This window comes from Telmatherina bonti, assembly GCF_933228915.1.
Source record: "Telmatherina bonti genome assembly, chromosome: 2".
Lineage (NCBI taxonomy): Eukaryota > Metazoa > Chordata > Actinopteri > Atheriniformes > Telmatherinidae > Telmatherina > Telmatherina bonti.
This window is the reverse complement of record NC_136620.1, coordinates 21,667,493-21,680,390: the sequence shown is the minus strand read 5'-3', so window position 1 is coordinate 21,680,390 and position 12,898 is coordinate 21,667,493. Positions and strand designations below refer to the sequence as shown.

The window sequence follows — 12,898 nt, the reverse complement described above, 5'->3', positions numbered from 1 at the left end:
AGCCTTGATCTTGCAGCACAAGTTTGATAAAAACTTAACCTTTTGATAAAGTGCTTTATTTTTTATTATTTACAGTTTGACCTAATTTATTACCTCATTAATGACATTAGGTGGCTGGTGTATAAATAATTCCATAGTAAAAACCTGCTTTTTTTTGGGTCAGTTTTTGAATTTTGGCATATTTTTGTATGTCATTGTAGTTTGAGTAATAATGGTGGCAGAAATATGACAGCTGCCATTTATGTGGATCAACAATAACTACATATAAATGTCTCATTCTAGGAGAATGAAAACAGTTTAATGAAGTGATTGAACTGTTTCTACTGGTATTAATGATTCATTTGATTTGACTTGTTTCACACTATAGAAGTGACCAAAGTCAGACTATGAAGAATACCATCCTGCAGTTTTCTAAAAGTTCTCCAGCCCCAACACACCTTAGATTAGATGGACCTTGTTTATGACTGATTAATCCGAGTTGCATACATGTATGTTGTGGTGAGAAACTTCTAAAATCTACTGGATTGTGGCTTGGAGGATGTCTCTGATTTAAACACGCTTCACTCCCTCTAGTGTACAAGCAGATGAACTGCAACAGACAGAGATTCACACTTTTTTTTTTTTTAATTACTTTTCAAATATCCACAGATTCAGTGTAAAAAGAAACACATTTTTTTAAACAAATGATAACCTGTAGCAGGATGTGGATTCAGGTGTGGCTGAACAAGACTTCCTCAACATTCTCATCTTTTAGAAATGAAAAAGTTCACCAGTCTCATTTATATGAACATCAAGTTCAATGTGAAGTGATGTTTCTGAGATATTAATCAACTTTAAGAACTGTGTCATCACCGAGATGTTTTCTGGCAATTGCTTTAACATGTTGGCAGTCGTTTCCTCATCAGTCTCCTCACTGATGTACCTCGTATAACGCCACTGTTAAATTGAAGACAATTGTGCAGACAAAGGTTTTGTGTGGCGCTGTTGTCTCTTGTGGTCTCATCAGCTCAAGCAACAAAAGATTTGATCATCAGTGTTAGAATATTGAAGGTAATCAGTTTACACTCTCTTGTAACATTAAAAGAAAAACTCTTGGCTACGGTCCTCCCAGAGATTTTTAGGATCATTAAAAAATTATTCAGGATTTTCACTGAGAAGCATAAAAAAAAAAAAAAAAAAAGCAAAGCAACAACAATGTGCTTGAGTTTTGTAGAACTGTGTACAAACAGTTGTTTCTCTTAGAGCAAAAAGACCTGACAGAAAGGAGGTGATTTTTTTCATCAGCTCAAATAATTTGCACGCTAATAATACTTCTTATTTTAGTGAGTCGAACTGTTCCTCTCATCCAAAGCCCTCTGTTGCATTGCTGACCTTGGATTGAACATGTACATGACAAATAAACAATCTTGAATTTTTTTGAGCTAATATTCACACACTAAAAGAGCAGAGTAAAAATAAAACAAAATAGTTTCACAGTACAGACATAAACAGACTACAGCTGCTACGTACGGTCCTTTCCCAAACCTTCCGTCCTTATTAAATCATGACAAACATCAAACCTCTTCTGTGATCTAGCTCACACTTATTTTCTGGATTACATTTAGTCAGAGAGGAAACAAGCAGGGACAGAAACCTGATTGGCCCATATAATATTGAATGTGCTTTCAACATTAAACACTGACCTGATACATGCTGAAGAAATGACAAGACACACTGTATGAAGGCATTACAGTGAACCACGTCATTTAGGATGGGTGTATCTGTTGTGGCATTTGTTTTAAAGATATTGAATCAAACATCTCTTCTCTAGAATGCACATGGACATCAAAGCTCTACTGTAGGTGATTTTTAAGACAAAAGCAAAGCATTTGTGTCTCGACAGTGGGACACTTAGAAACCTGGTACCATCGTGTTAAAAAAACAAAACAAAAACAACATACTGTAACTGACAGCGTAGGTTATCCAGATGCAACGCAACAAATAGCCCACCCGATAAACTTATTGCCACGTTTCACTGGATGAAATCAAATGAAGGTACACTGTGGTAGTGAACGGGTTTGGCAGACAGTATGTACATCTTTTGCCACTGTATAAGGTAATATCTCTGACAAAAAAAAAGTACATGAGTTCCCAACGGTACCTAAAGACAAACCTATTCATTTGTTTGCAGAAGCAACAGACCTGCGAGGTGTGTGGAAACGTCTACACAGCGGAACGACTATGAGGAGAGGCAGCAGCTCTGGATCAATGTTTCTTTAAAGCAGTCCTGGTTCCCCTAATCCACCCCACCCCTCCTTCTCCTCTTGTCTTTCACCAGTGTCTGGACTCGATCAGCTCGGCACGCAGGCTCAGCCTCTTCAGGGTCTCGTACCCGACCACGATGAGCACAGATGTGGGCGTGGAGGAAATGATGCGGGCCGACAGCCCCTTGGTCATCACCCAGATGCCTTCTTCTGCGAGAAGCTGCTTGAATGTTTCTATGACAGACGATCGCCCCTCCACCTTTAAGACACAAGACAAATTAGTTGTGTGTGGGATTAAACATTATGTTGAGGACAAAGTTGACCCTTGACTTTTGTTTTAAATCCCACCAGCAGGTCGGCTTCTTTCGTCTTTGAGGACGACAAGTTAACACCTCTGGAAGACCTCTAAACAGACCTGATGTAGAAATTATTTTACCATCTGCTGTTTACAAAATCAAAAATAAACTTCATTAACTCTTAAATGTTTCCCTGTTCTAACACAGCAGAATAATCTGATTTAAAAACAAACTGCAGAAGCCTCACGGAGACTGGCAGCTGCATCTTACTGTCTCTGTTAACATGGAAGAATAATGCATGCAAAGGCTTTTATTTAAGTTACTCTTATCAGATGACATCTTGGCAATAAAATCTGGATTTTAGTACATCAAAGCAACAATCAGGGAACCAGTAAGATACCATTATAGTGGTCCATTATCCAAAGTCTCCTCTGTGCTTTCTTTTACCCATTGTTTCTGATGTACCTTCCAAAGATAAATAAATAAATAAAGAAAGAAATTTTAAAAAGTAAATGAAATTTTTACTGTGAATTTGGCTAAATTATTTTACACTTAAAATTGAACTATTATGTGCATTTCAGGCTAATTTATTTTTATTTCTGAGACCAGAAGGGCTCTGATTGATCGAGGTATTGTCACAAATGCCTTTATTTACTTCAGACCGACCCTCTCCGTAGGCTGTCAGATCAGCCTGCGGGCAAAACGAGTGGATTGAGACTCTTCTGCATTAAGCCCCGCCTCCACTGCACTACATCGGGAGCGCGCACCGCAACTGCTTTCGCCGTCATTGTAACATCTCATAAACAGAAGGATTAGGCTGATATGAACTCAATAAAAAAAACAAAATACAATGTCAACACATAGCATACAGCCCTACATGTTGGAACCTGAATCAGACCCTGAAAACAAAGTGGAAAACAGCAACGAATGCAGCAGGATGTCTCTCTTTGGTAAACTCACCAGCCATCGTTGGAAATAACTTTATCCGACGTTTTCCACCCGCCTGATGTATTTGTACATGCCCTTGTTAACCAGTAGAAGGTAACCAATCACTGAACCTTATCCCCCGGGACGTCACAAGGATTTCCAAGTAGAAAAAACTCTCTAAAACTACGCGTTTTTCGTCACCATGGAAACCAAACGGAGAGCGTGCTGGAATTCAAACTCAAACTCAAACATGCGTTTAGGTGATAAAAAACGGTGCTGTTCACATATCTGATGAGGATTCAACACTGTAACACTGTAGAAAGCTCAGAAAACTTGAAATACCATAATAGCACCCCTTTAAGCTCAGAGGTATTTTGATCCTGGAGGGACACCCTGACATGAACCCAAAGAGCATGGAAATACAATATGTAAACACATTTTAAAAAGGTGTTATTATAGACTATAGTACATTTTGTAGCACCCCAAATGATTTAATCTCTAGATGTATGCATGTTAAAATAATGTTTGATGCTTTATCTAATGTTTGATCTAATATCTAATGTACTTTGTTTTTTTATTTCGTCTGATGAGCAAAAACAAACAAAAACAAAACAGTATGAAGTTGAGTTCTCCCTCTGCCCCGATGCTCTACCTTCTCTGTTTTCACCTGACTCCTGCTTCTTTCTTCCTTTTTCTTTTCTGCCTGTTCTCACTTTCCTTTCACCAGAAGGCCAAAACAAACCCCAAATAAATAAATACAATGTTTATCACTAAACTACTCATGAGACCAAAAAAAGTCATCATTTTTGACAACAATGAAGCCCGGCTGTTTGTGATTCCAGGACCGAACTGCAGGAGGCGCTTGAGAAACAAAAAATAACAGAGACCAAAAACTGCACGATAAAATTATTAGTAATAATAAAGTCAACAGTAAAGTGCAAAATAAACATTTTATGGTCACTAGTCTATCTTACTGTTTCCTATGTCATGCATGTGATTCTCAACAAAACTATTCTGCTCTGGTCAGAGAGTACCCAGCTGAAACCTCACTGTACCGTGCTGAAAACCAGTCTGACCACTACAGCTCTGGAGTTTGAGCAGTGAGGATTAGATATAATCACCTGAGACAAGAATCATCTTTTTACATCACATACCACCTCAGAGTATACCAGCCTCTCCAAGTACTACCTTTAAGATAACGGTATTGTTTATTGTGAAGTTGTGGCAGCTACTGTTGTAAAAAGGCTTTATTGCCAGATTGGACATTTAAACTTTGACTTTCAACTCAGGGATAAAACTTCCACAACCCTGACAGCTCTGAGATTTATGTTGATTGCTGTACTACTTAGAATTTGAGTTTTATACACTCCATAGAGAAATGATTCCCATACTTATGTTTGGTATAACCTTTTCAGCACAACCTCACCATCATGTAATCATTTTTTTTTACCACTTTAAGCTACTTTATTATTATATAGGGCCCAGAATCCACAAAAATAAACACATTTTCATAATAAAGTATAATTTATTACAATGAAAACCGATAAACACTACTTTTTTCAGTTTAGTAAAATGACAAAAATGAAAAATAAATTTCCTGTCCATCACATTTTTTGCCAGGATAAATATTTTTGTCTTTATAAATTTAAATTGGATTTATACGATCCATCAACATTGAACACAAACTGGAAGAAAGTTTCAGATTGGATCTTTCCAGTGAAGCTGACAGCAGCTCCAGGTGACCTGGTTTTCTGTTATGGTCCTGTGAAAACTGTCTGATCATGTATATACTCTTATACATATACATGTTTTTCAGTCATCTTATCTGGCAGTTTGCTGGTCTGCCATTCTGAGCATGCACACATACAGAGTGAGCCTGGTAATGGGAGAAGTGTGTGTTTCTGGCTATACTGTAGCAAAATAGTGTAACTTGACACCCATAACACAAATGCTAATCAGACACCTCTCCGTCTTTCAGCCCCTGTAGCGTAGCTCTTGTTGTGAATAACTGAGCAAACATGCATGCAGGCGTGTGAGAGAGTCGATGACAGATGACAAGCTAAAGAGCAGAGCAACTGGAGCAAAAGGTGACAGTTAAGTTTGACCATAAATATACAGTACAAGTTAGAGCTTTATTGGCTACCAAGGGACAGACTCAAACCTTCCAGGTCTGAAGCACCAGGAAAAATCAGCTGGAGATGCTACTGCTTATATGTTAGTGTTATTACCAAACAATGCAGAAATACATAAAGTCTATGCATAATGTCTGGAGCAAAGGCAATGCACGTACTGTAGGTCCCCTGATCTTATACTTGCAGGACCTGCAGCTGCATTACCACCCAAGTGTGTTAATCCATCTTTGAAAGCTTCATTTTGGGTCTGACTAAAACATTTACAGGACTTTAAAACTCTGGTTTTGATCAAACTACACACATGCCTTATCACTATTTCATATCATCACTATATCAAACTAAACCTGCTCTGAAAAACTGTGCATCCTTCATAACTACCTGTTGGAGTGTGAAAAGCTGTGTACAGCCAAACAAATTTACTAATTAAGCACCTTTTTCTGAAGGTGCAATTTGCAGAAAAGCATAGAAATATTCTTCTTTTGTCACATTAGGATCTGATCATTTAAGCCTCCTCGCTTGCTGCCAGTGCTTACCTGTACCCTTGCACGAACAACGTCCATAGGATTTGTGATTGTGGAGGCGGTTGCTGCTGCCATTGGTCCCGCAAAAGCCTGCAGAATGAGGTGGGGGCACTGACTCGGTGCAAATAGAGACAGCTGTTCTGGGAACACAACAGATATTAAAAAGTGTAAGGCCAAAATGTTTAATTTAAAAGCAATAATCTGCTCTTCACACTGTCATTTACAGTTCTCTTGGAGTCATCTTTGGCAAGTTTCCTACTTTGCTGCTTAGCAACAATGAATTCAAATTTATATCTGGGAGTTTTTAAATCAATTTGCACGACACAGCAGCAAACTTGAATGTGCTAATTATTTGTTATTGTAAAACATTTTTTAAAAAATATGATAATTATTAACACCCAAAAACAATAATTTGATAAGCCACCTTTTGCAGCTGCACATTTTAAGCTTTTTTCTCTGAGCTTTGGGCATCAAGCCACTGGGAATAATAGCCAGTCTTCAAGAGGAAACTCATTGGTGTATTAAGACGGACACAAAATGGATCTAGGTTGGGATTTGGATCATTCTGACGCATTTAAAACATTTCCTGTTAAACCTCTCCAGCATTATTTATGCAGCATGTTCAGAGTAATTTTCTCTTTTGGAAGGTGAACCTCTTTCCCAGCCCAGCGTATCCAGAAGACTGAAGGTGCATTCACACCAGGATAGTCCGCAGGATTTGCTACAACTGAGGACTCTCTTTATTTGGAAGTAGAGTTGTCACACTATCATATTTTCAAACTCAACCCACCCATGGTCCTCTATACGTAATACCATTTTTGATACCATAGAGAGGAGACAAAACTTTTAAAAATCCAAGTCAGAACAACACAAACACTACAAAACCCTAACAAGACAACAAAAACATAATAATAAATATAAGAAAATCAACTTAAACTGTTAAATGAATCATTTTAAAGCTCCATTGACTGTTGGAAAGATACAGTCTTCTCAGACTGTTGGCTCACTGTAGTACAAAAAAAAACTAATTATAAAAAAATAAACCACTAGTTAGTGGACTTATTAACATAAATATCCTTTTCATCACAATACTAGAGAACAACTTAAAGGGGTGCTATTATGGTATTTCGAGTTTTCTGAGCTTTCTACAGTGTTAATAGTGTTGAATCCTCATAAGACGTGTGAACGACACTGTTTTTTATCACCTAAACGCATTTTTGAGTTTGAGTTTGAGTTCCAGCACGCTCTCCTTCGGTTTCCACGAAAAACGCGTAGTTTTAGAGAGTTTTTTCTACTTGGAAATCCTTGTGGCGTCCCGGGGGATAAGGTTCAGTGATTGGTTACCTTCTACTGGTTAACAAGGGCATGTACAAATACATCAGGCGGGTGGAAAACGTCGGATAAAGTTATTTCCAACGATGGCTGGTGAGTTTACCAAAGAGAGACATCCTGCTGCATTCGTTGCTATTTTCCACTTTGTTTTCAGGGTCTGATTCAGGTTCCAACATGTAGGGCTGTATGCTATGTGTTGACATTGTATTTTGTTTTTTTATTGAGTTCATATTAGCCTAATCCTTCTGTTTATGAGATGTTACAATGACGGCGGAAGCAGGTGCGGTGCGCGCACCCGATGTAGTGCAGTGGTGGGAGGCGGGGCTTAATGTGGAAGAGTCTCAATCCACTCGTTTTGCCCGCAGGCTGATCTGACAGCCTACGGAGAGGGTCGATCTGAAGTAAATAAAGCCATTTGTGACAATAACTCGAACAATCCCAGCCCTTCTGGTCTCAGAAATAAAAATAAATTAGCCTGAAATGCACATAATAGTTCCACTTTAAATAAACAACAGAAAAAACAAACGAGATTATCTTTTCTTCCCCTATTTTAAAAAAAATCTAGATTAATTAAAAACACGACCCATAACCCTGACAGCATTCGGTGTGGGACGCGCAACGTTCTTCCATTTGGAGTTTGCTTCCAAACTGTACACACAATGAAATAAACCAGATCTTTTAAATGCATGTCCGTCATTACCTGAGGTGGTGCTGCAAGAGAAATGGTTGAAGACGACGACAAGATAAAACTCATCTGTAGCTTAATGCAGTTCAGCTTCCGTTTCCACCAAATCAGCGAGCTGCATCGGATCCTAGCAGTATTGGGTTGACCATATTCCTATCAGAACTTTTACCTCATTTTTCCAACTGCGAGCCATTTCTTCCAGCTATACAGTTATTCACAATGCCCTTTGTGTTGCAGTTTGTTTCCTGCATTTGATTTACTTGAAGTGAAGTAAAAACTACTCTAGTGGGCAGACCAGAGTTTGCGTCTTTAATTCAGGCTTTCAGAGCAAAACAAGATAGAATTGTACTCGGGATTTTTATAATTCCACTCTGAAACTGTTTTTTTCCCTCAAGAATTTCCCTGTTTTTAGCATGACCAAAGTTCCTATAATGATGCAGCCACCACCATGCTTTACTTTGAGGTAATAAGAGGTGCTTGGTTTTACAGCAAGAGCATACCAAAAACCTTTTAGTAAATATGGTTTCTTATTTCATTCTAGTGTATACTTTCTGTCTGCAAATGCAATCAACTTTCCATTTTATTTACCAGTATGGACGATCTTGTGAAGGTCCTTTACATTTAAAAAAAAATCTTTTGAAAATTTAAGCTGAAACTAACAAAAACAAAACGGAGTGGTGAACACATTTACAGACTACAGTATACATCTATCGTCACATGTGTCACGCCACAATGTAGTGCTGAACAGGATTGGTGTGTTGAGTTACCTGCATAGAAATGATAAAAAGGCCACCAGAGAGCACTGTTGGGGATGTACGTGAGTAGCGATGCTACGTAGCCCCTGTAAAACCCCCTAAAACCATCAGCTGCAAAGATCTGCACTGTGATGTCCCGCGTTTGTCCAAAGGTCGGTCTGCGCTTCGTAGCGAGCATCATTTTGGGTTTGATCTTGAAGCGGGAGAGGTGTTCCCCTTGTCCTTGCATCATGAGGTGCTGGGACACCACATCTATGGGCACAGTGATGGTCTGAGCCACCAGTGACGCCGCTCCTCCAGCTACCACAGACTTCACTGTGTTACTGGGTGAGTACTGGGACACATACTTGCGGACCAGCTCATAGGTAGTGATGTACGCTTGTCCTGAGATCAGGGTGAATGTGTTGACCATGAAGCCTCTGTAAAGGCCCCTCAGACCCTCCGTTCGCAGGATTTTGCAGAAAGCATCGAAGGTGCCAGAGTACAAGGCCTTCCCTTTCTGCACCTGCAGGCGAGTGCGGATGAGGCTGGCTGGGTAGACCGTAGCCCTGGTGGTCAGTGTCATAAACACACCCAGGGAATAGAACTTCCTCTTGTCTAGATCCTCCCATTCGATAATCTGGATGGCCCCTTTCTGCTGCATGGTGCCAATCAGGCCAGCACTGCAACCCTAAAGCTGCAGCTCTGCGGTCATCAGCACTGATACGGTCATCATACCTGTAAGAACAGCAAATGTTTAATTTTAAAACGGAACAAATTAAAAAACCTGTGAGGCTCCAACACAAACTAATCCGTTCATTCAGAATTTGGACCCCAATAACCATTAAATACATACAGAAGAACAAAAGAATAATGGTTTTTCTTGTCTCAAAACTTACTTGGGGAATGACTACCTACTAATAAGAAAGGCTCCAGTACGACCATGTCTAATGACGGACAGACAACTGATTCCACCACTGTTGCCATGGAGGGACTAAAGAGTCAGCTCACTAGTTTTATGTGTTTGAGTCTGTCTCACTTTACTGTTTCCCCACACATATGAGCACAGGACAGTGACGACTGGTGAAGTAAAGATGAAGTTTGGCCAGACAAGTCAAAAGCTGGGTTGGGGAAACACTACAGTAGAATAAGATTACTAATGTACATTACAAAATGTATATTTGGAGCTCACCAAGAGTAAATATGAAAATGTTGCAACTGTCTTCAAGTCATTTAATTTCTCTGTTATGCAGTATTTGGGTGTCTTAACCGTTTTCGATGGACTTTGTTAAGTAAGCTGTTTTTTTATGCATATATTCAAGACTATCCTGTTCCTGACATCCGTTGATCAGATAAAGGAATTACATTATTGTTCTGTGAATGCATCTTGTTTGCATATTTCCTCCTATGGTGGACGTTGATATTTCTTGCAGTACGGCATCTGTAACTATTTTAACCACTCTCTTAAACAAGACGAGAGGTCATTCTGTTTACAAATGACAGTGAAAGCAAGCTTTACTGGCTTTATGGTGTAGTAGGAATGTCACTACAACTCAATCTCACAATTAATAGTGGTATTAAACGGTATTATTGATAAATGATAAAGATGCCTCTCAGTATCATCACTTTTCATAAAGGTTTATGTCCAATTTGTATCAGCAGATAAGCACAACTTGGAGAACCAAGACAAAGTTACACATCATCTGTTACAACCATGGACATCCATGTTAATGTTTTTGTTTTGTTCAGTCCCAGTTACTGAAGAGGTGCGTGTTTAAGTGGGAAGGCGTAGCAGAGAAAGGGTTATGTTCTCTAACAACTGGATTGAGTCATCCATGTCAGATTTCTTTGGTTATAGAAAAACTGGCCAAAGTTGAATATAAAAGATAGCTCGCCATCCTGAAGCATGTCAGAAAAAAGTTGCCTTAAAAGCAAAGGATAAACTGAGTATGATACGCCACCAGCAGGATAACCACCAGCTTTCAACCCCAAATGGCAGCATGACAACAACATTCAATGTACAGTGTGCAGACAGGAAAAAATGACAATAGGAGAGCCTTCCTGTTCAAATACTATTAATATACTTTTGTAGATGTTATCAGTGTGCAACAAGCTGCAGAAGGCACCATATTTAATTTCAGAAATACAGCATTGTTTATTTTCACTGATCCAGTATTATCTTTTAAGCAACAACTACTCTGGTGAATGCCAGATGGAAGTCAAAATCATGTTGAGACATTTTTAAATTCACTGTTCGGGTTCAGAAAAATTTCAAAATATATATTTTTTAATAATGTAGTTTATATAAAGAAGCCTCCAGAATCCAGGTAGAGGTTCTGTAGCCTTGTCCATCCCTTTTCTTAGGAAAATTTCAGAGAACAACTTAATATCCAGGACTTACTTATTGTTTACAGAGCAGAGGTGGGTTAGTTGGAAAGGGATTTGTTGCTTACAATTACTGCATCTATATTTTATTATGGTGGCAGCCAAACTAAGATTTAAGAGCCTCTAAGGATGTTACAAACCGCTTTATCGCAAAACGTAACCAGACTTCTGCCAAAAGGAACAAATATTAGTTGAACAATCAGTTGTATTAACACGGAACTTGCACGCATAATTTATTACACAAGCATACGAAGCTCCTTCATATATGGCGCCTCGTTTGTTATGTGACAGAGCAACGAGAAAGTTTGACCGCAAATCCTCGTGTTCTGAACTAAAAGAGTAAAAATCAAACCTGACATTAAATTTATCACAGAATAACAACGCGGAAATGCGTGATAACTACGCCAGTTAACCTTAAATCAATATATTATATAATATTTGTCTTGCAGCTGCTGGTTGTACAGGAAACACGTGCAATATCACAGTGTGTACTGACAGTGTTAGCTAGGCAACGTGACATTTTGCTGTTGGGTTTTTTTTTTAAAAAAAAGGGAAAAACATTTTAGGTAAATACACAAATTACACGTATCCAACGAGTTATGAAGCTCACCTCCGTTTCTATAGTCGTTACAAAACAGAGCTGCTTGTTTAAACTCAGGAGGCCCTCTCTTCTCTGCTACAAGGAGGGTCATGTCTCCCGTCCATTACCGCTGCGAACAAACATTGTGAAAAGGTAAAAGGTCACAGGCTAACACGGTTACAAACTCTGTTATGTTTCTTTTTAGAAAAAATATTAAATGAACATGACACTCAGAAATGTCTCGTTCATGTAACAGGAATGTTAACAAATCGTTTGTTTAGTTTGTTTGGATGATGGTGCATTCTTGGTAGACGAAAAAGTAGGAATTGCATCAAAATTCAGTCATTAAATAATAAATATAACCTCTGTTGAATATATCTGTCTGTTTGACGTTATGAATACTTTATGCTTTTGATTGATTTTAGATTCTTAAATATTGTATTTATTTTATAAACTACAATATGTTTCACTCACACTGAAACTTTGAAGCAAAGCCAAGGGTCGTTTATATTCCGAGGTACCCTGAAGTCAGCGTGAGGGTAGTCACGTGGGACCTTTTCTGCAATGTTTTAAAGTCACAGTGTCGCTATGGTCGCGATAGATAGATAGATAGATAGATAGATAGATAGATAGATAGATAGATAGATAGATAGAATGATTTATGCATCACTGTAATAAGGTTTAGTTTAAAGATTTTTAAGGAAGGAATTTACAAAAATGAGCCATATACTCATAAACACGATGGCAAAAACAAAACAAAACAAAAAAATCTTATAACCGAATCTAATTTGTTTTAGGGATGCTTATTGACTCTTAAGTTCTAAGACCAGTGATTTTAACTGTAAAAACTTTATCATGTGAAAAGTCCGTAAAAGTAAAATTGTTTCTGTATGAATCTAATAGGGGCCCATCTGTGGACTTTATTGATTATATAATTGCTGTATTGTCAATTCAAAATTTTTATGGATTTGTGTTGTTAGTAATCGATGGGTGGGCGTGGTCGTACAGCTCTGTGTTCTGATTGGTCAGTTCCGTGTTGCCTGTTCAGTTGTGAGAATTGGTC

The 12,898-nt window shown here is 38.4% G+C and overlaps 1 protein-coding gene across 1 annotated transcript; it reads right to left on the bottom strand.

Annotated features, from left to right (window-relative positions):
* Window positions 1-784: 784 nt before the first annotated feature.
* Window positions 785-11,976, bottom strand: slc25a44a (solute carrier family 25 member 44a). The gene is made up of 4 exons (XM_079254254.1): window positions 11,866-11,976; window positions 8,904-9,608; window positions 6,132-6,259; window positions 785-2,502 (listed from the first exon to the last, which is right to left on the bottom strand). The coding sequence occupies exons 2-4, from the start codon at window positions 9,532-9,534 to the stop codon at window positions 2,311-2,313; spliced, it is 951 nt and encodes a 316-aa protein (XP_079110380.1). The 5' UTR covers window positions 9,535-9,608; window positions 11,866-11,976; the 3' UTR covers window positions 785-2,310.
* Between the last annotated feature and the right edge of the window lie 922 nt (window positions 11,977-12,898).